The sequence below is a fragment of the Theropithecus gelada genome, chromosome 18 (assembly GCF_003255815.1).
Source record: "Theropithecus gelada isolate Dixy chromosome 18, Tgel_1.0, whole genome shotgun sequence".
Taxonomy (NCBI): Eukaryota; Metazoa; Chordata; class Mammalia; order Primates; family Cercopithecidae; genus Theropithecus; species Theropithecus gelada.
This window is the reverse complement of record NC_037686.1, coordinates 38,704,075-38,731,316: the sequence shown is the minus strand read 5'-3', so window position 1 is coordinate 38,731,316 and position 27,242 is coordinate 38,704,075. Positions and strand designations below refer to the sequence as shown.

General features: G+C 39.1%; 1 protein-coding gene across 1 annotated transcript in view; it reads left to right on the top strand.

Moving 5' to 3' along the window:
- Positions 1–27,242, top strand: part of LOXHD1 (lipoxygenase homology domains 1) — a 182,387-nt gene that overhangs the window by 43,699 nt on the left and 111,446 nt on the right. The window contains exons 6-12 of the mRNA XM_025365185.1: positions 2,434–2,582; positions 7,882–8,005; positions 10,665–10,915; positions 19,700–19,835; positions 20,407–20,567; positions 21,587–21,673; positions 22,103–22,238. Of these exons, the coding sequence (XP_025220970.1) occupies positions 2,434–2,582; positions 7,882–8,005; positions 10,665–10,915; positions 19,700–19,835; positions 20,407–20,567; positions 21,587–21,673; positions 22,103–22,238 (1,044 nt within the window). The remainder of the gene's footprint in view (positions 1–2,433; positions 2,583–7,881; positions 8,006–10,664; positions 10,916–19,699; positions 19,836–20,406; positions 20,568–21,586; positions 21,674–22,102; positions 22,239–27,242) is intronic.

The following is a 27,242-nucleotide window of genomic DNA, read 5'->3' as shown; positions in this document are numbered from 1 at the left end:
AATGCAATTCAATTTCAGTCAAAATCTTAAAAGGCAATACCCCACTGCTTACACTGCTACTAAAATTCATGTAGGGCTAAGCCATAAAGAGCTAAATATTATCAAGACAATTTTGAATAATGAAAATAATGCTAACAATATTAATAATGGGAATATTTGCCCTGCTAGATATTAAGACATTTTAGGTCTCTAAAAAGTAAAACAGTGTGCTTTTACTAGATGGATAAACAAAATAGAGCAATGAAACAGAAGAGGCTAGAAGCACACATAGAGTTGGCATTATAAATCAGAAGGAAAAGATGAAGTGTTCAATTACTGGTGTTTGAACAATTGTCTAACCATATGAAAAATGATAAAATTAAATTCCTGCCTTTTACCATGCATAAAATAACTTACAGATGGGCTAAATACTTAAATGTGAAAAAGCAAAAATATAAAATATTTTTGGAAGAAACTCTAAAAACTCTTTTTAATCTCAATTTAGAGATGGGATTTCATAAACAATTCATTAAAAGCCCAAGCAGCAAAGGAAAATATTGATAAATTGAGGTCTATTAAAACAAGAAAAATGTATGATGAACATAGGCAAACAAGACAAAAGAAAAATGGAATAAAAGATATAAACAGAAAAATTACAGAAGAGCAAAGCCTAAATGGCCAAAATATATTTATGAACATATTCTCAAACTCCCCAAATAAATAGGGGAATGCAAATTAAAACCACAACAAGATACTATTGGGTACACACTGAATAAAAATTTTAAAAAATATGTTAATAATGATTGTGGGGAATAGGAATCTTCATATACTACTGGTGGTAATTAATGTGGTACAACCATTTTTGGAGGTAAATTTTGCAACATCTAATAAACTGAAGATGAGCACACCTTCAGGTCCAGAAACTGGAGGTGTCTATTCAGAGCTGCTCTTACGAATGTGCAGTAGGAGATGGGTACAGAAGAGTCCATTTCAGTGCTGTTTGCAATAGTAAAAAATTAGAAGTAACCTAAATGTCCATCAGGAGAAGAATGCATAGACAACAGCATTTCCTTCAATCAATGACTATTATATAGCAGTCAGATGAATAAACTAAAGTTATGACAATCATCAAGGTACTCTCAAAAGGATAACATTAACTGAGAAAAAGCAAGTAGCATAAGGGTATGTGACAATGATAACAGGAACAATAGCAACCACCTCAGCAGCAATGGTAATACAATAGTGACTACCACACTTCAGGAGCCATCCTAAGTGCTGTTTGTGTATTAACTGAGCCAATCTCACAGCAAAATCCTATGAGGGAGGCACTGTTATTATCTCCATACATTCATCCGTTATACTGTTATTATCTCCATACATTCATCCGTTGTACAGATGAATAATTTGAGGTAAAGAAGTGTATACTATGATACTATTTATGTAAAATTCTAAAACATGCATAAATAGTATATCTTCTTTATAGATACATATGCAAACAAAAATTCTTGGGAATGATATATACCAAGTTGAAGATAATGTTTATTTTGGGAAAGGAGTAGAAGGGAAGAGATAGACAGTGAAGCCTTAGACATATCTCTCATGTTTTACATCCTTAAGAAATGAGAAAGGTCTGGAGAAAACTGGACAAAATGTTAATATCTGTTATCTCTCTTAAATCTGGATGGTGGGTACATGAATGTCTTATATTATTTTATGTATGTTTTGTCACAATTTAAAATAAAAAAAAATGAAAAGAAAGGACACAGGATGGTTTAAGCAAAAATTGGTGCCTACATAAGACTTGTAGATACACAATAGTGGAAAGTTGCAGAGCAGAAAGAACAAGTTAAAATTTGAGTCCTAACTATGTGCTTATAACCTGTGTGACTTTTGGCAAGTTATTTAACTTCTCTAAGTCTCTGCTTCTTCATCTGCAAGACAGAGTTAATAATATCTCCTTCTTGAATTGTGGTGAGGAATAAATGAAAGTAAAAACCAAAACTATGTTAAACAACCAGCAGCATCTGATAGTATTAATACCTACCAGCACTATTTTCCAGAAAAGGAGTCAGATCTAAGGAAATCTGTAGGCTGAATACCAACAGCCCCTTTACCAACTGCCATGACTATTGTTCCAATTCAGGACAAGCAACTGGCAAAAGCAAGACAGGGTCCTAGATCTAGAGATGGGGGTACAAATCGGTTTAGTAGGATCGGGACTCCAGAGTAAGGGAGAAATCAAAAGCTCAGTTATAGGACCTGGGCACAAGCCACACATGAAGCAAACCTCTGCCTTGTTCAGAGACTGGAGGGATGTAAGGAGCCCTTAGATCTCAGGAGGAAGTTGCCCTTGTTGACTTTGGAAGAGCATCTTTCAGTGGGCGGACCATGAAGGCTTGGAAATTCTTTTCTTCTGGTCTTTTTGTAATTTCTTTTGTGTGTCTGCGCATACAGGGGAGCGTAGGCTAGAAAATGAAAAGGACAACTTTGAAAAGGGAGCTGAAGACAGGTTCATCCTGGATGCCCCAGATTTGGGGCAACTGATGAAGATCAATGTTGGCCACAACAATAAGGGGGGATCTGCAGGTTGGTTCCTGTCCAAGGTGAGTTCAGCTGCTTCTCTGTGGTCCCTGTGGCCTTGGAAGGGGGGCTTCTTGTTCTTCAGAGGGTTGTATCTCAGCCCCAACTTCCCTCTCTAGGTCCATCTGCATTCACTCTTCTACCTAAGCCAGATGGCCAGTCATTCTGTCCTCCTTATGGTCTCTAAGACTTCACCCATGTTATCATCTTCATATGAAGCCCAGTAATTTCTTTCTTTCTTTCTCTCTCTCTCTTCTTTTTTTTTAGGGTACATGTGCACAATGTGCAGGTTTGTTACATAGGTATACTAGGTATACATGTGCCATGTTGGTTTGCTGCACCCATCAACTCGTCATTTACATTAGGTATTTCTCCTAATGCTATCCCTTCCCCAATACCCCACCCCCTGACAAGCCCTGGTGTGTGATGTTCCCCTCCCTGTGTCCAAGTGATCTCATTGTTCAATTCCCACCTATGAGTGAGAACATGTGGTGTTTGGTTTTCCGTCCTTGTGATAGTTTGCTGAGAATGACAGTCTCCAGCTTCATCCATGTCCATGCAAAAGACATGAACTCATCCTTTTCTATAGGAAGCCCAGTACTTTCATCTGAACCTAGCCAGGGCCTATTCATTGGAACTTCTGGCTACATTTCACTGGCCAAATATGTATCAGGTGGACACCCTAGCTGCAGTGAAAACTGGGAAATCAGGTGGTTAGCTTTCAGCCTGTAGAATAGAAGTGGACTAGGAAGAAGGTGATTGGAAAGGGTGTTGAGTGAGCATCCTAGTGATGGCCACACTTCTTTTCATAATTAGTCTGAAAGTTCCTTGAGGCACCTCCCTAGCTCTTGGCATGGGACTGGACATTGAATCAACAAAGGAGGAAATGCCCAAATTCCTTTGGAAAGGAAGGGCTTGCCTGATCCTAAGAGCAGCAAACCTGGTACTGAACAGGGTACCAGGAGGTTAAGTGGAACTGCTGCTTGGATTGGAGAAGAAATAGGGCGGGAGTCCAGAATCCAAATAGCCGATACACCAGTGTGTTTTCAAGTGGTTTTCTATTTAGCTGGGCAAAGTGGGAAGAGGAGGCCTGTGCATTTTATGACCTCAGCCAGGGTGGGCCACAGAACAGGTACCTTGAAGTCCACTTCCTTCATTCTGAAAAGGAAGACAGTAGAGTGAAAACACAAGCTTTAGTGGATGCAGCTTTGAAGGGTGAACAGTTTCACCCTCTTGAACTCAGGTTCCTTCTTGGTCACATGGGTGCATTGTGCTCTCAGGAAAGTTTTCCAAGGAGGCAGGTTCACATGCCAAGATGTGCTTCTTTGTTTCTTTGTTGCCTTCAGTCTCAAAGGGCAGCTTGGCAAGGTGTGAAATCTATGGGTGAAAACACTTTTTTTCCTTTAAAACTTTGTGGATTCTATTCCATTAAATTCTGAAATTTGATATTGAGGCCAAGTAGACTTTCGTTTCTTTCTGGGTAACCTAATTTTTTTTCCTGCCAGATGCTTGCAGATGTTTTTCTTTATATTAATTCAAAAGTCTTGCCAGACAGCATCCAGGAGTGGGGCCTATGTTAGCCTGCCCTTCCTTCCTTCTTTCCTTCCTTCCTTCCTTCCTTCCTTCTTTCCTTCCTTCCTTCTTTCCTTCCTTCCTTCCTTCCTCCCATGTTTGTTTTTAATTTCTCTGGAACACAGTATGTGTTTTCTATCTGATGGGCAGGCTATTTGTTATTCATTTATTATTTATAATTAATTTATTTATAGGTCAGAAAAGAGATTTCTTATTGTATGTTAGATTCTTGCTTGGGTGGCATTTGTTCTGGTCTCTTCCTCAGGACAGCCAATTGCCTGCCTATTGGATTTCCATTCTCTATCTTTCAAAACTGGCATCTTCCCCTTTACTCCCCTTTACTGCTGTCATCTCTACTTTTTTTCATTCCTTGAGAACTTGTCAAATTCCCACCACATCATTGATTTGCTGTTCCACACTGAGTTCCACTTCTTTCTCCTGTCAATGTGTATTTCAATTCTGAATGTATTTCTTTTAATTATTTTTTTCTTACAAAATGAATACATGTCCATCATAAAACATTTAGGAAATACAAATAAACAACAAAAAAACCACTCATAATTTTACCACCCAAACATAACCAGTTAATATTTTGATGAATATCCTCTAGCCATTTTTCTATTAATAGATATATTAATATATATATCACTTTTTAAAATATAGGGTCATAAAGAATACAATATTTTACAAACTTGTTTTCATTTTTAAATATAGCATGCATATGTCCCCATGTTATTTAAATATAATAACCTGGTTATTTTACAATATAATTTTACTATATATATATATATATATTTTTTGAGATGGAGTGTTGCTTTGTCACTGAGACTGGAGTGCAGTGGTGCAATCTCGGCTTACTGCAATCTCTGCCTCCCAGGTTCAAGCAATTCTGCTGCCTCAGCTCCCAAGTAGCTGGGATTACAGGTGCCCACCACTATGCATGGCTAATTTTTGTAGTTTTAGTAGAGACAGGGTTTCACCATGTTGACCAGGCTGGTCTCAAACTCCTGACCTTAAGTGATATGCCCGCCTCAACCTCTGAAAGTGCTAGGTTTATAGGTGTGAGCCACTGCGCCTGGCTACAATGTAATTTTTAATGACTGAAATAAGTGTTTTAGATCTACCATGACTTATTAAATCAGTCTCCTTTTGTCAAATGTTTCTATTTTTTCCTCAAAATTATTGTATAATTATGCTATATGCTGTATATTATATAATATATAAAATGTATATTATGCTGTACAGGTTGAATATATCTTATTGTAAATGCTTGGGACCAGAAGTGTTTCAGATTTCAGGTCTTTTTGAATTTGGAATATTTGCATATACATAATGAGATATCTTGGGATGGGACCCAAGTCTAAACATGAAATCCATTTGTTTCATATACACCTTATGCAAATAGCCTGAAGGTAATTCAACATAATATTTGTTAATACTTTGTTACATGAAGCAGAGTTCTGACTGCGTTTGGACTGTGACCCCTCATATAAGGTCTGGTGTGGAATTTTCTACTTTTGGTGTGTTGTCAGCACTCAAAAACTTTTGGACTTTGGAGCATTTTGGATTTCGGGTTTCAGATTAGGGATGTTCAACCTGTGTGTATATATATACAGTATACTATTATACTATAAATAGTGCTGTGACAAACATTCTTGCCTTATCTTTATGTAAATCTATGATTATTTCTTACAGTAAATTCTCAGGAGTTGGTGAAAGAACAGGCAGAATTTTGAGAACTTTGAACTATTTGCTGCTGTATAGTTTTATTTTTCTTGATTCCCTTTCTTAGTTATTTTTTAATCTCATCTGATTGCCTTTTTATGGTAGTCTCATCTGTCTTTAAAGATATTTACTCCTATTTCATAAAGACTAAATCTTCTTATATTCTCTTAAGCACATCAGTTGAATGGTGTGAGTTCTTTTGGTGTGTCCCATATTAGGTTCTTTCCAGAGTTCTGCCCTTCCTCTGATTCTTTGGAATGATTTCTGTCTTTGATTCAAGAATTTGCAAGGCCTTAAGTTGGTGTATTCCCTTTACCCAACCTCAGATCAGGTGGGTCTTGTTCAGACTTGGTATCTGACAATAGTCAAGCTGCCCCTGAAACATAGGGCATGCTTATTAAATCTCCCATCTTCCTACTCCTCCTCTCCTCTTCTTCCTCCCACTTCTATTTTCATTCTTGGCTCCAGTTGGGTAATAACCAAACTCCCATCTCACATCCAGGGTTGATTGGAGGCTCTTAGTCCAATTCTTAGATCCTGGATGGTACTGTCCTGATATAGCTCTGCCCTGATGTGTTGATCATTTCTTTTCTTATTCCTATTGCCTGAGTCTTTGATACAAGTTGGTTGCATTTTATGCAAGAGATGCATTCCTAAAAATCTATCTATCTATTTATCTATCTATCTATCTATCTATCTATCTATCTATCTATCTATCTATCTACCTACCTACCTACCTACCTACCTATCTATTCTTTTAAGATGGAGTCTCATTCTGTCGCCCTGACTGGAGTGCAGTGGCATGATCTTGGCTCACTGCAAGCTCTGCCTCCTGAGTTTGCACCATTCGCCTGCCTCAGCCTCCCAAGTAGCTGGGACTACAGGTGCCCACCACCACGCCTGGCTAATTTTTTTGTATTTTTAGCAGAAACAGGGTTTCACCGTGTTAGCCAGGATGGTCTTGATCTCCTGACCTCATGATCCGCCCGCCCCAAAGTGCTGGAACTACAGGTGTGAGCCCACACCCGGTTAAAATCTATATACTCTGAAATTCATTTGAGACAGAATTTTCTGCAGGAATAATGTAAAGCAGAGGGTTGTGCACTTTGAACATATATAGAGAGAACCATGAAGGTGTGTTTTTGTTCTAATGCTTTTGTTTTTTACAGTATAGTCTTCAATATTTTACAAAGCTACCAGATGCTTGCTTAGTCTTGGTAGCATTTTATCATCGTAATCCTGTTCTAAAGTGATCAAATTTTTAAAACAAATTTCATTGTGTATATTTAAGGTGTATAACATGATGTTATGAGATACATATGGATAGTAAAAAGGTTACTACCCATATTGTGTTATGACTGGAGAACACATTCTAGCTATTAACAATTCTACTTATCCTAGAGCAAGTTTTCAGTTGGATCTTCCGGGCACATTTTGAGAGGGCCCCTCAGCTCATTGGTGTATTCTAGAAGGCACACTTATTTCAGCCTCACTAACTTAGCTCACATGGGAGTCCCTGAGGGAGGCATCATAGATTCCATTAGCCTTACTGTTGGTGGCTGATGTTTTCTGAACTGATCATAAGATCCTAGGATTCGGGCTCGCAGTTCCTCTTGCATGGGCTCTGCTCACCAATAAGGTCAGAATCCCAACCTTCAGCCTGTGAGGACAGTGATGATTTTGTCATAGTTTGTAAATCCAGACTTCCAGTTCTTGTGACCAGTCTCACAGTTCACATGCTGCCAAATTGTTTGCTTCAATTTAAAAAATGACCTGCAGCAGTGGAGGGAGCACTGTCTCAGTAATTCAAGTCAGAAGGTAATTGCCAGTCATTCCTGTGTGATTCTAGGCTTTACCAGGTATCCCGGACACAGTTGTGTCCTTGTGATAAGCTTTCCTTGGGCCATGAAGCTGATACTGGTATATTCTTAAAGTAGACTCAAGTGATTGGAAGATTGGATTAGATCTCCAGGTGCACCCTCAACAACGCTTATCTACATCCCTGTCCCCTCTTCTCCTTCCCAGATTGTCATTGAAGATATTGGGAACAAAAGAAAATATGACTTCCCCCTTAACCGCTGGCTGGCCTTGGACGAAGACGATGGCAAAATCCAAAGGGATATCTTAGTGGGCGGAGCTGAGACCACAGGTAGATTTGAAGAAAGGGGAGGCTCTTTTAGGTATTTTACTTTCTGCCTAAGGATTGGTGTTGGCATCTGTGGGGCTGGAGGCCTGTGATCAAACAGGAGCCAGCTGGGTCTGCAGACAGCATTCTTCCTGCTCCTGAAACTGTTCTGTCCCACTGGGTTGCAGCCTGGGGCTCTGTTGTTGCCAGAGAGTCTGGGGGATGCTGCTAAGCAGATGCCAACTGCCCAGGGCAAAGGAAGGTATCCATAGGATGAAGCCAGAATGTGAATTTCTGACAAGCATGGATGTTTCCCAGGACATTGATTGACTCTGAACTCTTCCTGATATTGAGTGCTTAGTATATGCCAGGCCTTCTTCTAGGTAGATACCTGACCCGCATGGTGTCCTTCAATCCTCACAACCACCCAATAAGGTAGGAACTGTTATTGTTTCCATCTCACAGATGAGGAAACTGAGGCACATGGAAGAGCCTTGTCCAAGGGCACACAGCAGGCAAGTGATAGATTCAGGATTTGGTCTGCTTCCTAAAGCCCTAACCTCTATGAATTCCACAGAAAACTTCCAATGCCCAACATGGCAGTCATGGTCATGGATGTTCTAGAAAATCAACGTTGATATTGTGAACATCTGAGAATATTCTCTGCTGCAGAACCTCCCATGACTCACCATGGGAGAAAATCCATGTTCTGTAGCATAATGTACAAATTTCTCCACAATTTGGCTCCATTTATCTTACCTACAGAGTCTTCCCACACCCTCTCTCCCACTGCACATTCACACCTTCCTTTCTCCCCTCCATCTTGTTCCCATGCCTTCCCTCTCCTCTCAACTCCCTGCTTACCTTGCTCTTTCTCTCTCTGTATCCTTGGAACCTGCCTTCTCCTCATCCTGCAAGGCCTTTTCTCTTCTTTCTGCCTCTCAAATTCCTGATCCCAGTCACTTCCTCTGAGCCTTCCCTGACCTTCTCTGGCCTGGGTAACTTCTCCCTTCTTTGGCTCTATGCATCCTTGGCAGACCTTTATTGCTGCTGTTTAGAAGACTAAATGCTCCTCTACTCCAGTGCTTTTCAACCTCAGCATTGTGACCTGATCATTGTGAGGTGTGGTACAAGTCATCTACAGATGAAAGTTTGCAGTTTACTTAAAAACATGCTTGAATAGAATTAACATAATCCTATTGAATGTGTGAATATTATATGTCTCCTAGTGATAGAAGAAGAGCAGAAATGATAACAGCTGGGAATTGATTATATCATAAACCATAGAAGTATGTCTGATGTGGGGACACCATTTCTCCATGCATCTTAGAGAAATAAAGCTCGAGACTTTTTTTTTTTTTTCCTAGAGCAGTGGCCATTCCTTTTTATTTATTTACTCCCCAAAGGCCTGGCATCTAGTAAGCACTCAATAAATGCTGAACAAAAGAAAATGTAAGTTTAAGAATGAATGATGCACCCATGTAGTTGCATGTATTATCACTCAAAGAAATTTGGGATTTTTATTTCTCTGAGGTTATGGGATAAGAGTGTGACGTACGGTAGGGTGAGGGATGGGTGGGGGAATTAACAAGGCTTAAAGTGACAACTGCCTTAGACCCCAGGACAGAATTAAAGAATGTAGGCCAGGTATGGTGGCTCACGCCTGTAATCCCACCACTTTGGGAGGCCGAGGTAGGTGGATCACTTGAGACCAGGAGTTCGAGACCAGCCTGGCCAACATGGCGAAACGCTGTCTCTACTAAAAATACAAAAATTAACCAAGTTGGTGGCACACATCTGTAATCCCAGTCACTCAGGAGGCTGAGACACAAGAATCGCTTGAGCCTGGGAAGTAGAGGTTGCAGGGAACTGAGATCGCACCACTAGACTCCAGCCTGGGTGACAGAGTGAGACTCTGTCTCAAAAAAAAAAAAAAAAAAGAAAAAAGAAAAAAAAAGAAAATCTAGGCCAGTTCTTAGCAGAATTGCCTGTCCAAATGTTTGCCTTTGGTATTTTCTTTTACTTCACCCTGTCGCAGAGTTTAATCTCCCTTTGCTAGTTCTTCCTCAGAATTCTATGTCCTCATATTGCCTCCTGATAGACCATAACCTCAAATGGCCCAACCAACAATGTTTTCTCTCTCCCTCAATCCTCCCTCACCCTACCACATCAGGCAGCAAAGGAGGACATTAATGTCCTCTATTAAAAGTTATGTTTTTAAGTTATCAGCAAAAGAGCAAGCGAAATGAATCAGATAGCCCTGAATATAAATCTCCATTAATGGAGTTGACTATTATAATTAGATTAGACATAACAGAATTCATCTGGCAGCTATTAATAATGTAGGCATGGTAATTATCATTAATAATAAGTACTATTCTTAGCCAACCCGAGTTCCTCCTTCTCTTTGTTAGTTTCCTGTAATCAGCACTGACAGCTTCCTGTAATAATATGTGCAGTTTATTCTCAAACTCAGATGCATTGGACACACAAACTCTGGAAAAGACGAAATGAAGTCGAGAGGGACATTAGGTGGCATCTGGAGGAATAGGACATGATGGGGAAAGAGGATGTGTGGAGGAGGAGGGCTTTGGGGGTGTCGTAACCAGGAAGGGGAGGAAGGGGTGGGATATTATGATGCAGCTCACATTGAACACTCTCTTTCCTGTTGTTTCCACACCAGCTATTACGTATATTGTCACCGTCTTCACTGGGGATGTCCGAGGGGCTGGTACCAAATCCAAAATCTACTTGGTCATGTATGGGGCCAGAGGGAATAAGAACAGTGGGAAAATCTTCCTGGAGGGCGGCGTGTTTGACCGAGGCCGCACGGACATCTTCCACATCGAGCTGGCTGTCCTCCTTAGCCCCCTGAGTCGGGTCTCCATCGGGCATGGCAATGTGGGTGTCAACAGAGGCTGGTACTGTGAGAAGGTAAGGGATGCCCCTGAAGACAGCCTTCCCTGATTCAACCCCTCTCCTCTTTAACTTGCAAGTAAAAACTTTAACCTGAATCCTACTTCCTCTGAACTAGTTACAGAGTGCATGGGCAATCTTTTTCACTGGGCATTTTGGGTGGTTATGTGTCCATCTATCTTGCCTCAAGGGTGGTCAGGAACAGGGGCTGTTCTGTACATGCATCCAAGGGCCAAGCAGGACAGGTTATCCAGAGGTGTTCAGTTGGTGGTTATGATTATCCTGATTCCTGGTGTAGTGTTTCACTCAGCTTATAAATCTTTCAATCAATAAGTATTTTAAAGTATATGTTTTTATTGTGGGATACTTATACTTTAAAGAATTATATATTAATAACTGTCTGACATAGGGAATGTTAAAAAGCAAACCTCAATTTTGTCTATCACACAGCTTGAGAGAGAGAACATTCGAGATGCTTTTGAAACTCCTCTGTGTCCTTCCACAGTCATATAGTCCTCTTTCCCTCAAAGGGCACATACTATTATGAATTTTGTCTATGTATAAACTTGTATTGTTTGTAACTGGCAATTTTTATCCCTCGCTCCCTCCCTCCCTCCCTCCCTCCCTTCCTTCCTTTCTTCCTTCCTTTCTTCCTTCTTTTTGTTTTATTTTTGGACAGAGTTTCACTTCTGTCACCCAGGCTGGAGGGCAATGGCATGATCTCAGCTCACTGCAACCTCCACCTCCTAGGTTCAAGTGATTCTCCTGCCTCAGCCTCCCAAGTAGCTGGGATTACAGGCATGCACCACCATGCCTGGCTAATTTTGTATTTTTGGTAGAGATGGAGTTTTACCATGTTGGCCAGGCTGGTCTTGAACTCCTGACCTCAGGTGATCTGCCTGCCTCGGCCTCCCAAAGTGCTGGGATTACAGGAGTGAGCCACCGCACCTGGCCATAACTGTCAATTTTCACTTAACATTATGTTTTAGAGATTTGTCCAAATGGTAACAGAAGCTGTAGTTCATCCATTTCCCTGCTGCAAAGTATTTATTTGTCCATTCTTCTGTTGATTGATATTTTGGAGTGATTTCTTGATTTTTACTACTATGAGCAATCTTGCCATGAAGTTCTTGTACATGTGTCTTTGTAGAAGTGTGCAAGAGCTTCTCAGAATGAAAGTGCTAGGTCACAGGGCAAGCGAATCTTCAGCTTTATAGGATAACTGTTACTTCCGAAGTATTCCAGATTGTTTTCCAAAATAGTTGCACCATTTTACTCTCCTGTCAGCCATGTGTAAGAGATATTTTGTTTTATACATTCTTGTAAATGAATTTTTAATTTTCACCATTTTGGAGGTTGTAAAATGATCCTGTTGTGGTTTTAATTCTTACTTTTATGATTACTACCAAGGTTGAATGTGTGTGTTTTCCTTTATTGGCCATTCATGTTTCTTTTTATGTAAAATGTCTGTTCATGTCTTTTACTGATTTTCCTATTGACCAATCTATCTTTGGATTTATTTTTAGGAGTTTTAAAATTTAATCTGGATATTAATCCTTTGTTGATAATATATGTTCAAATATTTTCTCATAGTTTGTGATGTTCTTTGAGTAAGATTTAAAAGTATTTAGTTTATCAATCTTTTCGTTTATGACTAATGTATTTGGTATTATTGAAAGAAATCTACTTATTTCAGAGCTATGAAGACATTCTCCTGTATCCTTTTCTAAAAACTGTTGTTTTAATTTTTCCATTTATGTTTTTAAAATGCTAGGAATTGAATTTTGTGAGGGAGAAATTCAATATTATTTTTTTCCATGTAGATATGCAAATGTTCCAGCAACATTTATTGAAGAGCTTTTAAAACTTGACCAAGGTTAAGAATCACCTGGAATTCTTATTAAAAATAGATTCCTAGGCTCTAATTCAGAGCAAATGAGTCAGAATTTACAGGTAATCTGGATATTTAGCAAGTGGTTAGATAATTTTTATCATTGAGAAAATTTTGGAAGCACTGATTTACTAAATAGTAATTCTTTTCCCACTGTTCTGAAAAGACATTTCTATCACACATAAAATTCACAAAATGCATGGCTTTGCCCCTGAGTTTTCTAGTCTGTTCCATTTATTTAGTTTATTTCTGCACTAATATAACACTCACTATCTTCATTTTTACCTCTTTACTGTCTTAGTATCTGTTGGGGAAATTTGTTCACCTTGTTATTCTTCCTCCAGAATGTTTTGACTATTCATAACCACTTACCCTTCCAAAGAAATCTTTATTTATTTATTTTGCCAAATCCCATGAAGAACAGTGTTTAACAGAATTCATTTGGACCTATAGATTCATTTGAAAGAACTGACATCTTTACTGTATTGACTTTCCCTATCTACGGATATGGTATACTTCTTAAAATTTATGTCTTCTTTAATAGTTTTCAATATAGTTTTATGTTTTTGATAAAGGAATTGCATGTCTGTTAGGTATGTTTAAGAGACCTTATAACTTTTGTTACTATTATAAATGGTATCTCTTTAAAAATTATATTTTCTAACAATTTGTTGCTGATATAGAAATGGAAGTATTTTCTGGACATTTAGTTTACATAAGGACATTTTGCTAAACTCTATTGTTAATTCTGATAATGTCTCAATAATTATTTGTTTTTTTTCTGTAGGAAGTCAAATTATAAATTATAACAGTTTTTTTAATTTTCAAAGCTTGTAGTTCTTTTTTCTTTTTTGTTTATTTGACCACATGGCCTAAGACCTACAGTACAATACTGAGTAGTAGGATTAATAGTGGATATCTTTATTTTGTTTCTGATTTTAAAGGACCTACTTCTAATATTTTGTTTGGTTGATTTTTTTTTTGCAAGTTTATGGTAGACATTCTTAGATTAGATCTGTAAAATTCCCTTCTATTTCTATATTGTGAGGAGTTTTCATGATGAATTGTTAAATTTTATCTAATGCTTTTCTGCACTTAGTGAGATCGTTGTATGGTCTTTCTTTTTTATTCATTAAGTTGGTGCACTAATATGAGTGCATTTTCAAATGGCAAACTAACTGCTTTTTTATAAGTCAAACTTGGTAATAATAGATTGTTTTACATGTTTTTAGAGTTATTAACATTTAATATAGAATTTTTCTGGCCAGGCGTGGTGACTCAAGCCTGTAATCCCAGCACTTTGGGAGGCCAAGGCGGGCGCATCGTGAGGTCAGGAGATTGAGACAGGCTTGGCTAACATGGTGAAACCCCGTCTCTACTAAAAAAAAAATACAAAATATTAGCCGGGCGTGGTAGAGGGCGCCTGTCCCAGCTACTTGGGAGGCTGAGGCAGGAGGATGGCATGAACCCAGGAGGCCGAGCTTCCAGTGAGCTGAGATTGCGCCACTGCACTCCAGCCTGGGTGACAGATCGAGACTCCATCTCAAAAAAAGAAAAAAAAGAATTTTTATATCTATGTTCATGAGTAGCATTGGCCCCTTATTCCTTTCTTATATAATTGTTGATTGGTTGTGATTCTAGAATGAAATGAGAAGTATGTCCTTTCCTAAAAGAGGGTGTATAAAATTGCAGTGATGTTTCCCAAATGTTTGGTTGCAGTCTCCTGCAAAATTGTATAGGTAGGGGTGTGTGTGTGTGGGTGTATGTGTGTGTGTGTGTGTGTAAAATTATGGATTTTAAACAGCAGGGTTTTGTTTTGTTTTTCTTTGCTGTTTATAGGAATATTCAGGCTCTTTATTTCTTACTCAATCTGTTTTAATGAGCTTTTTTTGGGAATTTGTACATTTGTAAGTTATCAAATGTATTGACATAAATTTATACACATCCAGTGTTCTCTTATTTTTTAACAACGGATGCATCTTTTATCCTCTGATATAATTATGAACACTCTTTATGTATTATTTATTCATGACTTGTTGCTTTTTAAAAAATATGACTCTTACAAAAAGTTTATTTAGCTCTTTCAAATAACCAAGTTTTGCTTTGTGTACGCTGTTTTAATTCTATTCTCTGCTTTATTGACTTGTATTCTTAACTTTATCTCTGTTTAATTTCTCTGAGTTTCTTTTGTTGTTCTTTTTCTAAATTCTTAAATTGGATTCTTAGCTCATTAATTTTTAGCCTCCTTTTTTTCTCGTACAAACATTTGATACTATAATTTTCTCTCAAAGTAGTGCTTTAGCTGCATTTCGTATATTTTATAAAATATTTTTATGCAGTTTAATTGTATTGTTTCATTTTAAAAAGCAGCTTTGTTAAAGTATAATTAACATGAAATAAAATACACACTCTTCTAAAGCATACAGTTCTGTGAGTTTTGATAAATGTACACACCTGTGTAACCATGACTAGAACCAATATATAGAATGTTTCCATCACCCCAAAATGTTTCCTTGTGCTCCTTCACAGCCAATATCCACCACTCTAATCACTAATCTGATTTTAGTCACTAAAGATTAGGTTAGTCTTTTCTAACATTTAATATAAATGAAATCATTTAGCATGTACTTTATGTGTGTTTGTGTCTGACATTTCACTCAGAGTAATGTTTTTGGGATTCATAATGTTGTTTCATGTATTAGTAACTTATTTTTTATTGCTAAGTAGTATTCCATTCTTCGGATATATAGCAATTTGTTTATCCATTTAATCGTTGATGAACATTTGGGTCATTTTCAATTTTGGGGGTTACTATGAATAAAGCTGCTATGAATATTCATGTACAAGTCTTTGAATGGACATGTGTTTCAATTTTGTTGGATAAATACCTAATAATAGAATTTCTGGATCCATGGTAAAGATATGCTTAACTTTTAAAAAATTCCTCCAAATTGTTTTCAAAGTGGCTACATTGTTTTGTATGCCTGCCAACAATATATGAGAATTCCAGTTCTTCCATATCCTTACCATCACTTGGCATTGTCAATCTTTCTATTTTTAGATATGCTCATGGGTGTCTAATTGTGGTTTTAATTTACGTTGCCTCCGATGACTAATTATGTTGAACTGTTAAAAATGTGCTGATTGATCATTTGTATATATTCTTATTCTAGTTGCCTTTGCTTATTTTACGTTTTTAAATCTTATTAAATTGTAAGAATTCTTTACATATTCTCGATACAACAACTTTTTTGTTAAATACATCGATATATCTGTATTTCCATATCTGTGTGTGTATGTATGAATAATCTCCCACTGTGTAGCTTGCCTTTTCATTTTCTTAACAATGTTTATTGAAAAGCAGAAGCTTTTAATATTGTTGAAAGGCAATTTATCAATTTTTAAAAAATAGTTTGTGCTTGTTTGGGTTCTTATTTATTATTACACTAAAAATTCTTTTGTGACTCATTAGTTATTTTGTGACTCATTATTTTGAAGTATGACTTTTAGTTTCCAAATGCATGTTGTCTTATTATTTAATTTATTTTTAATTTAATATCATTTTATTCAGAAAACACAGCCTATATAATGCCATTTTTAAAAATGCGTTGCAATTTACAATGCATGTTCAATTTGTGTATTGCTCCAAGAGCTGAATTTAAACATTTAATTTTATTTATTAAATTCAGTTTGTTACTTTTGTTATTTGAGTCTTGTTTCCTTACTATCATTTTGTCTGTTTGGTCTGTTAATTACTAATAAATATGTGTTAAAATATCTACTTTTGTGTGTGTGTGTGTGTGTGTGTGTGTGTGTAATCTCTACCACTATTGAAATATTTACCACTAAGGTGGTAGATATTTCTTATTGTAGAACTAACAATTTTTGCTTTATGTAGTTTGAGGCTATGTTACTAAGCATAGAATTATTGTAACTTCCTAATGAATTCAATCTTTATCATTATCCAATCTGATACTATTTATCTCTGAACTGGCAAATTTAGTATGTTTATGTTTATTGTAATTACTGATATATCTGTTCTGCTTTTACTGTTTCTTTTTTCTTCTTTTAAAATTATTTTGGGTTGACTGTTTTTCCCTATTTCTTTTTTCCCTTTATAGTTATTTTACTGTACATACTTAGTATGGGAAACCCTAAATATAATTGATACCTCTACTCTTTTTTGGCAAATGCAAGAACCTTAGAAATCGCTAACAGTAATAATTCTGCATGCTATTTTTTGCCTAGTATTTTAGCTCCATTTTAAATTATTTTAAAATATACACATTAGATATCATTGTTTTATAGAGTTGTTTGTTCAGATTTGCCTACAAGTTTCCCAGTTTGTTTGCTTGTCACTTCATCTTGCATCTAAGACCTTATTTCTGGTGTCAATTTTCTTCTTCCTGAAGAACACCCTTTAGAAGTTTATTTGGTAAAGGTCTATTGTTGGTAAACTCTGATTTTATTCATTTGAAAAATGTTTTTATATCACTCTCATTCTTGAAAAATAATTTTAGGATACTGAATTATATATTGAGTTTTCCTCCCCAATATCTTCTGGCTTCTGTTAGTCTAATTGCCACTATCTGTTTTTTCTATCCAGATGCTCTTAAGATCTTGGTTTTGGTATTCCCTGCTTCTCCTCAATATGTCTATGTGTGCATTTATTACTATTTATCCTGACTGTGACCAAGCTTATGGTAACTATTTCTTAGGTAAAACTATTATTATTTTCTGTCTAGAGCAAAGACAAAAAAAGGTAGGGTTCTCTTTGCAGATTTTTCCCTATCTACCTTTTGTCTAAAGGAGCAGTCCTTCAAATATTTCTGCTTATTCAGTGTTTCCAGTTTGGAATCTCCATTTTGTAAGGCCATGGCTTAGTTTCCCGCATCCTCAAGTGGCTATTAATTTCCTGGTCTCTGAGTGCCTGGGATTGTCTTTTGCTGCAGTGCAGCACCAACTTTAGCATTCACATTTGCCCACTCTCTGGGTTTCTGCTTACTCTGAATTTTGCTGGTTCTTATGGTTTCTCTGTAACCCCCTGGCAGCTCAGCAATGTATATAAAGTGATACTTCCTGTGGTTTATGTAACATATGACTATTTTGTGGTGATAAAAGGCTTTTCAGACTACCTAGTTTCTGGACTACCTAGTCCAGAAGCAAACATTTTTAATGTATGAATTACACTAATTTATTTTTAAAGAGAATGACAAAGTAGTTTTTAAATAACAGAATATAATACCCTCAGGATAGTTATATTTAACAAAACAATAAAAGAAAGAAAATCCTGAGATAAAAACCACAAGCTCTGGTAACAATACTATATTTAGTTGCTTACCTAACCTTTAACCTTCCAGAACCAGAACTTTTTTCATCGATTTTTAAGCACTTACTATATGTTTAGAACTATGTTCAGGGGACCCACAGTGGTGAGAAAACACACAACCTCAAACTTTTAGGATTTTGCTACTTCTTAAAAAGACAAAACTAACCAATACACAGTTAACAATGAGAGAACAACTCAAGAGTAACGAGAAAACATCTGCATCTGCAGGATTTGTTGAGAGGAAAGACAGACTTCTAAATAAATTGCTGGTGATTATACCCTCCTATGCCCTCAATTTGTCACGGATGCCCTCCAACTTTGCCTATGTATAGGTCCACTTCTAAATACGTGGTCACATGAAATCTTCAGCACAAAAAATGGAGTGCAACAATGGATCCCAGTGGACCTCAGCCATAAATAGAAATTCTGAGGTTCTTCCTGATGAGTAGAAAAGATCCCAAACTGACAATTAGTGTCAGGAATACTTACATTCCTGGTTCTGCCACTAACTAAAGGTGCTAACTTGGGCACTTTATTCTCCTTTCTAGACCTCAAGTTTCCCATCTATTGAATGCAGGTGGGGTGAACTACATTAATTGCCAATATATTTGTGTCAGATAACTAAATGTTTGAGGGGGCTGCTGCCCATGGTCCTGAGCCATCATTTATCTCTAGGGAGGAGCATTTCTCTGGGAGTTTGAAGGGGTACATAATCCCCTCCCACCATCTCTTAGCATCCTTCCCCTGGTGCTGTTTAAAAGTTAACGTTTATCACAATGGTTAATAATGAGTATGAGGTGAGTATTACCTGGGAATATCTAAGGGCAATAATTCAAGTTAAGGAAGTTACAGTCAATTTTTGTCACTATGAACAGTAGACAACAAATACCCAGTAAGACAATAGTTGGTCAAAACCTTGACCAATGGGAGGGTCAGATTAGTTTGTAAGTTAAAAAGATTTGTTTTCAAGTTAAGAAGGTAAAGCTTAGAAACCAGTAATGTGAGAGTCAAAATTTCTTTACTGATAGAGGATTCTGTAGTGTGCCAGGAGCAATCCTTTCAACATTTATAATGTGAGTGTTTGAAATCCATGGGTTCAGAACTTGGTAGAGATAGAGAAGGTATAAGAGAGAAGGCTGAGTGAGGATCAAGCCTAAAAGAGAGAAGTTGGTTTTTATACTACATTCCAGATATTAATTAGCTGACACGGGACTTACCTTTTTCCTACAAGATCATTATAGGGAATTAACCTAGTAGTCTAGTTCATTTGGTTCAGATTAACTGAGGTTTTATGATGTGCTTAAAGAAATATGGCATTCAAAGAGGGTGTTGTGTATAGAGGAAAAGTTTGAGATTTGAATAGCAAATTGGAAGACGGGTGATACCTACTTTGGAAGACTCTTTGGAGGTTGCATTTCTTGATTTAAGATTTAATGAGATAGACTACAGAAAAGGTGCCATTCATTGAGAGTCCTAATACAGATGTCTCTAAATGTGGCGCTGGGAGGCTGCTGAACATAGTGAAGAGATCCCTACTGGGGACTCAACGCAGGAGACACTCACTGTGCTCCACTCTCCCCAGGTGGTAATTCTGTGCCCCTTCACTGGCATCCAGCAGACCTTCCCTTGCAGCAACTGGCTGGATGAGAAGAGAGCGGACGGGCTGATTGAGAGGCAGCTCTACGAAATCGTGTCTCTCAGGAAGAAGCGGCTGAAAAGTAAGTGAAAGAGACCCAGAACCTGGAGGCCTCTCAGCCAGGGCCAGCAAAGGCCAGAATGTCAAAAGCTGCGGGCAAAAGCTGTGAGGGCAGTCCACTCCTGCTTCTTAAGTCTCCTCTAGAAAGAAAGGAAAAAGCTCCCCCAACCCCGCCAAGCAGCTCCACTCTCCAAAGTACAGGCCATATAGAGTCACACCCCTGGCACCAAGGCTGATTCCAGTGTCACCAAATGGAATAAGCTGCTGTGATGAGCTAGGTGTTAACCTGAATCGTTCACTACAGTGCACTCTGAAAGTGCTGGACATAGGGTGAGGGGAGTCAACTTGTCCCTCGATTTAAAACACACGAATGCACTTTAGCCACTAAAAAGAACATTATGGCACCTTATTTTTAATAGTAATGAATCCTTAGCTTTCTAAACTTGGCTATAATGGGTTTTTGAGAACGGGACACATCTGTGTATACCCTGCCCTTCAGTCCTGATCATTTTGGATTTTTCCTTCTTCCCTGTGGTAATATGAAAGTCTCTTCACTTCCTGAAGTTTATGGTGCAACTTGATCTGTCTTGCAGAATTCCCTTGGTCCCTGTGGGTCTGGACGACTGACCTAAAGAAAGCTGGTACCAACTCTCCCATCTTCATCCAGATTTATGGGCAGAAAGGACGGACAGATGAGATTCTCCTGAATCCCAACAACAAGTGGTTCAAACCTGGCATAATCGAGAAGTTTAGGGTAGGAGAGGAGTGTGATGGGGTGGGAGGGAGAAAGGAGGAAAGGATGTAGGGCATTTGTCCTGGGGATTCTGGTTCTCTAAGCCAGGTTTTGGACCAAGTTTGAAGGCAAAAATGTACAATGGAGATTTTAGGTCCCTGCAAGGGAGACAAATTTGATGATTTATAAACAATGTATCGAATGGGGTACAATTTCGATCTGGCCCATTCATCTGAATCCAACAGTCCAGAACCAAGGCTGGGCAAAGAAGCAAGTATGGAATGGTTTAAGCTATGCAGGAGTTGGAGAATCACTGCAGAACAGAGACCCTGAGCATGCTTAGTGTCAGACTGCCCAATATGGACTGATTGAGAGAGTAAGGATCAAATTTAATCAAAAGTATGAATTTTAGAACATTTTTTTTTAAATTCAGCTTTAAAACTTTCCATTATGCATAAAACTAGAGCAAGGATTTTTTTTACCCTAATAGAATTGCTATTTCAACCTTTAGGTAGGAATAATTTGTAATTTGAGGCTCTCCTCTCAGCACCCCATTTGTACCCCTGTTACACCACTCAGTTCATTGCTCTTTATGTATTTATCTTTTCTGCTAGACTGTGAGCCCCCAGAGAAAGGGCACAACTGCTTATTGATCTTTTTGTCTGTTTCACTGCCCAGTAGAGTCCTGGGGCTGTGGGCCTGTGCTAATTTGCAGGGCTGCCCTATAGATTTTGTTACTGGAAGTTTATTGCTTGGAGGATCTTCTTTAGTCTGAATCCCACTGTGGGGCAGTTATTTTTGTTCAGTTTCACTGGCCCAGACTGAACCCTTGCTGTATGTGGCTGTCCTGCCCTCACGTGCTCCTGGTTACAAGGGTCATGAGAAGATAAAGTATGTTAGGGTGGCTTGATTAAAGCAAACCCATCCTCACTGCTGAAGAAACAGCCCAAAGCAGGTTCCCTCCTGAGAGTGGGTCAGCTATAAGAATAAACATGTTTTTCCAGTTATGCCCACTCAAATGTTTTTATTTCTCACCATAGATTGAGCTCCCGGATGTTGGCAGGTTTTATAAGATTCGAGTATGGCATGATAAAAGGAGTTCTGGTTCTGGATGGCATTTAGAAAGGGTGAGATGCACCATCTTGGGGTTTGGGGGATTGTTGGGAAAGGAACAAGGATGGTCCCTTTCAATGACCCTGTCACATAAATTTGCCTCTGTATTTATTGTGAATGGGGACTGAAAAGTGTTACGGCGAGACCTGAATTTGGATACAGGCCCCAGGGACTTCCTGATGGGGAGGGACTTCCAAAGTAGATTAAGAAAACACTCAGGTGTTTGGGGGGGCTTGCATTCTGCCCTAGTCATCTGGTTGCTAGGCAAGTGCGGGTATCCAGGAAACCACGAAGAAATACTAATCCAGCCCTCTGCCTGCCATAAGGATTTTCTCCAGGAAATAGTCTTGGCTTCTCTGCAATGAGATAGCAGAATGGGGACTCCAGGGCATCGGTGAACATCCCTGGTGTACCCACTTGCTCACCCCAGAACTTCATTCCAGATGACCCTGATGAACAGTCTGAACAAGGACAAGTATAACTTTAATTGCAACCGCTGGCTGGATGCCAATGAGGATGACAATGAGATAGTGAGGGAAATGACTGCAGAAGGCCCAACAGTGCGCAGGATCATGGGCAGTAAGTACTGATGGGCTCTCCATCCTGGGAGGCAGTGGAACTCCTGCTTGGTGTCCCAGTGGGCCTGACCAATGAGCTGAGAGTCTTGTCTGCTATGCATCTTCAGGCCCCTTAGAGTGCCAGAGTGGATTTGGAAGGTCCTTGACTCAAGACTGGCTTGGAAAAGTCGTCTCCAAGTCATGATACCAGAGCTCTACCGTGATTGGTGTGGTGGGGAGGGAGGGAAGATGTATGGGTCTTCTCGTTGGCTCTGAGGGGATGAGAAGCATCTGTCCTGAAAAATACTTCTCCAGAGCCTCCTTGAAAGGAGATATCCTCTTGCTCCCCTCAAATGGTGCATGAAATGTTCCCCAAAAGAAAAGCTAGATCTGGGTTCCTGTAGCCACAGTTGGCTGATAGCTAATAAGTATTCTGTCTCTAATTAAGGATAGTAGGAGAAGGACTAAGCTTTAAATGTGGAATCCAGGAGCCACATTCAAATAGCCGAAGGGAAGAAGTCATTTTGCCTCTAGGTTATAGAAGCACAGTACTGGCAAATACAGAGCACATGCCCTGTCTTTTTCACGTGGCAGACATTACTAAGTGATCAAAACATTCTCTCCCATGAGTCTGAAATGAGCTTTGTAGCCCTCAATAAAGAATTCCAAACAGACATTAACAATTGATCAGAATTGGCACTTAAGATACTTAACCCATTTGCTATCCTTGTGGCAGTCCTTAAATTTTAAGCAGGAAAATAGTATTGCAAAATTACAAAAATGTAAAAATATATAGAAAACAATGTCACCCATAGTTCCAGTAGACCTTCTAAATATCTCCATAATGTCATTTCACAGGTGATTGTGTGATATTTATAAACACTGCATTTGCACACCCAGTAGAAACTCTGTATATATTTGTTGAAATAGTTTGATCAGAGTTAAATACTCATAAACATAGAAACGTCAAACAGCAAGTATCTAAAAAGAGATCATTCCGTCTGTTAGTTTAATTAGGCAATGCTTGTAATTAGCATCATGTTTCTTTTATTTTATGGTTCTCCTTCATTCTTAATTAAATATATGACTGTAGAATATTTGTGTGCAAAGGCCCTTAAAATATCCTGATGCAGATAAGGAGCTGAGGACGTTCTTGCCATGGTTACACAGTTAGTTAAAGACAGAGTTAAATCTAGAATAAGGTCTCTTGCTTCCTGGTTCAGTGGCTATACCAAAACATCACCCTGCCTTTTTGCATTCAGTAATAACTGCTTTGGGAACAAGGCAATCATCTCTGTAAATATCATGATAACATATAACCCATTCCCAAAATTGGAACTTAATATAATATTAAAGATAACGGCAAAAATTGCAATTGCTTTTGCACTAACCTAATGTGTAGTCCACCAAGGCAGAAATACACCTGTTCTTAGACCTGATCTGTTTACTTTGCATGCTAGAATTGAGCCTGTAGGTATAAAGAACTGGGGAGAGGTCTTGGGCCCTAACTGCTTTTGAAACCCTTCTAACTAACTCTCGTGATTTTAGATTCTCAGTCTCTATTGCTACATTATCTGGCACTGTCACTCTTGAGCCTTTTGGTAACATTCCTTTTTGAATTTTGTGACTGACAGCTCTGATCAATCCTCTCTGGTATGGTAAGTCAGTGATTCTCAAACCTCAGCATGCATCATCCCCAGGAGGGCTTGTTAAAATACAGATTGCTGGGTTCCACTTGCAGAGTTTCTAATTCAGTTAGTCTGGAGTGGGACCCAAGGATCTGCTTGTCTAACACATTTACAGGTAATATCCACGCTGCTGTTGGGGAACCACACTGAGAACCACTGTGTCAATGCATTTACCACTTTTCTAACTGCTCTCCAGCTTCCAAAATTGTGTTGTGTTCTCTACACTTGTCCCCTTCCCCTAGTTGGTGAAACCTTTTTTGTTTAGTTAAATTTTTAAAACAACCTGTAGATTGCCATTTTGATAAGGTTTTCTAAAGAGAAATCTATTTTAATTTGTAATGTCCGGAATGTTCTTTACTTCTACCCCCTCTTTGCCTTGAGTAAAGCATGACTTTCCCCTAAGAACCTTATTTTCCCTCCTCATGAACGGTGGGGCACATGGAAGGGGGTGTTCTCCTGACTCCCTCTGCACATTCAGATCCTTGCGTGCACCACACTTCTTCCCAGTATTGCCTTCTACCCCAGCCCAGTGCCATTTCTGTTGGTCTCTGGCCCTTCCCCTCTTTCACAAAAGGTGGTGTCATGAATCCCTTGGTTAGTGTCTAGACACCATGCCCTGCCATAATCCTGGGACAGTGCATTAGTTTGCTAGGGTTGCTGAAACAAAGCCCCACAGACAGGGTGGCTTAAATAACAGACATTTATTGTCTCAGAGTCTGGAAGCTAGAAGTCCAAGATGAAGCTGTTGGCAGGTTTGCTTTCTTCTGAGGCCTCTCTCCCTGACTTGCAGACAGTCATCTTCTTATGTCCTCTTTCCTCTGTGTGTATACATGTCTGGGTCCTAACCCCCTCTTCTCATAAGGACACCAGTCATAATGGATTAGGCCCCACCCATATGACCTCTTTTTACTTTAATTACTCCTTTAAAGGCCCTATCTCCAAATACATTCTGAGTTATTGGGGAGTTAGGACTTCAATAAATAAATTGGGGTTATGGGCACAATTCAGCTTATAACCAACAACAGCTCCTAAAGTACAGTCAAGCGTCCATCTATATCAAAACTACCTGAAGTGTTTATCAAAATACGGATTCCTAGGCCCACCACCAGCTATGCTGATTAGAGACTTTGAGGGCTATTCCTGGTAATATGCATTTTGTCAAGCATGCCAAGTAATTTGTATGCATACTAAACCTTAGGAGGCTTTGTCTACTTCTTTCAGTGTCTGTGTAGAACACCCACTCACCTGCATCCTGGTGCTCACCTGTGATGGGTACTACAGGACTGAACGAAGGGGGATGAACGATAAATGAAAACAAAAAACAAAAGAATCTGCTTTAAAGAAGGGGCCTGGAGACTCCTTGCTTCTGTCAAGTAAGGGCCTTGAGCTTCCACAGCCCTTCGTATTTATTGGGTAGAAAGAGCAGGGAGGAGGAGGTAACAATTGGTCAGCCGCTTGATTGATTGCAGGTTCACATTATTGCTAACAGGCTTCAGATGTGCCTAATCACAAGTCACGCTCCTGGGGTGTGACTGCCCTCAGCATTCCTTCTGGGTGGCAGACACAGTTTGTCAGTTTGCCAACAACCTGCATTCATAACAGTTTGCTGTTTGCTCATATAGCCTCCAGTGGTATACTGAGTGGATCATGACCGTCATTCTTTCAGCCTCCAACACTCATCCACTTTGTTGGCCTGTGCCCACCCCACTTAGCCAGCCCTTCCCTGCCACCTAATTTGGAATCATCCCATGAAACTGCCCCTTCTTTGAACCCATGCCCCACCCTCTGACTCAAGCTCCTGCACTCCCAGCACTTTTGTGACCTTGGTACACTTCACCTCACCCTCGACCTGTCACTTCTTCCCCCACCCCCCACATTTTTCCTGGTCTGTCAGGGCCTGACATAGATGGGTGGAGGATGGATCAGAGGGACAAACCTACAATCAGACCTCCAGTGGGGAAGAAAAGAGGTTCTGAAATAAGATAGAGAGAGGAGACCAGAGAGTAGAAGATAAATTCAAGAAATATTTTGAAGGTGGAACTGGCAGGTCTTGAAGTGTGAATGCTGTGGAAACACAGTGGTGAGATAAGCTTCCTGTCCAGAAAGTTGGGACAAACTTTGCAGATGAAGTGACATTTGAGCTAGGTCTTCTATGTGGAGGGATTTGACAGACAAGGAGAGACCATGTCAGGAGGTGGAGGAGATGGCAAGGAAGAGCATCTCTACAGTTTACATGTATAAAATGTGCTTGTAAACATTTTTAACAGTGTACAGTTGTGGGGCTATCCTAGCTGGTATTTTTTTGTTGTCTTCCATGATGCTATTAAAAAAACCATTTCAAGGAGAAAAATAATTCTGGTGATAGTATGGATATGGATAGTATGGATTGAAGGGCTGTCTGTTGTGGCTATAAGGCAGTTTGATGTCTTCTGGTGGTCCCTGGCTGTATTTCAGAGCCCAAACAAACTTGAATTTCTTTCTCTCAACTGCTCTTTATGGCCCACAAACATTTATCTTATGCTTGGAACACCCCTGTGTCCTCACTGACCTCTACAAGTTCTCATATCTCCTTTTCTGGTTGGAATGCTTTGTAACAGTAAATAGAGCTGGTGACAATGCTTCATTTTCCCAGCTGGTACCAGTGTGAAATGTGTAATGTGTGAAGATGTCCTGGAAGTCCCTTAAGAGGAGAGTTTTGGATTCATGTAAAATGAGTAAATACCAATTTAAAATCAATTCTCTGAGTTTGAAGTTGTGTATCTCTGATTTATTACAAATTAAGGGCCAGTCAAATAAGCAATTAATGCCGTGTCTGAGAGCCAAGAGGCTTTTGGGAGTGATTGTTCTGATTAGCACAGACTGGGAGATATGGACAATACACATGCCAGCTCACAATTTATCTCCACCTTGGCTGTCCCTCAGGAGCTACATGAGAGTAAAATAAATGAGATCCGTGTTCTCCACTATACTTCCGAGAGAAGTGATTACACGCCAGTGATGAGTGGGCAAGAGGCCACTGGACTCGAGTGCAGAAAATCATAGCTTCTCGTTAATAAGAGCTGTAATTTTAAAATTAAAGTACCAGAGGCTCTGTACTTACCCATCTCTTTAAAGTCTTTCACTACTAGTGTCTAACAATATAACTCTTTTTAATTGTCCACAGACTTCTTGCCAGGAAGGAGCTTGGGACATCCATGGCTGGGGTGTTTCAGAGGGGTGCCTAGAGAAAAATCAAGACCCTTGAGAACTTCCCAGCAAAGGGACCTCAGAGCTCAGAACCAAAGGGATAGGAATTCCCAGGCAAAAGGATTTCTAAATTCCCTTATTACTTTGCTTCT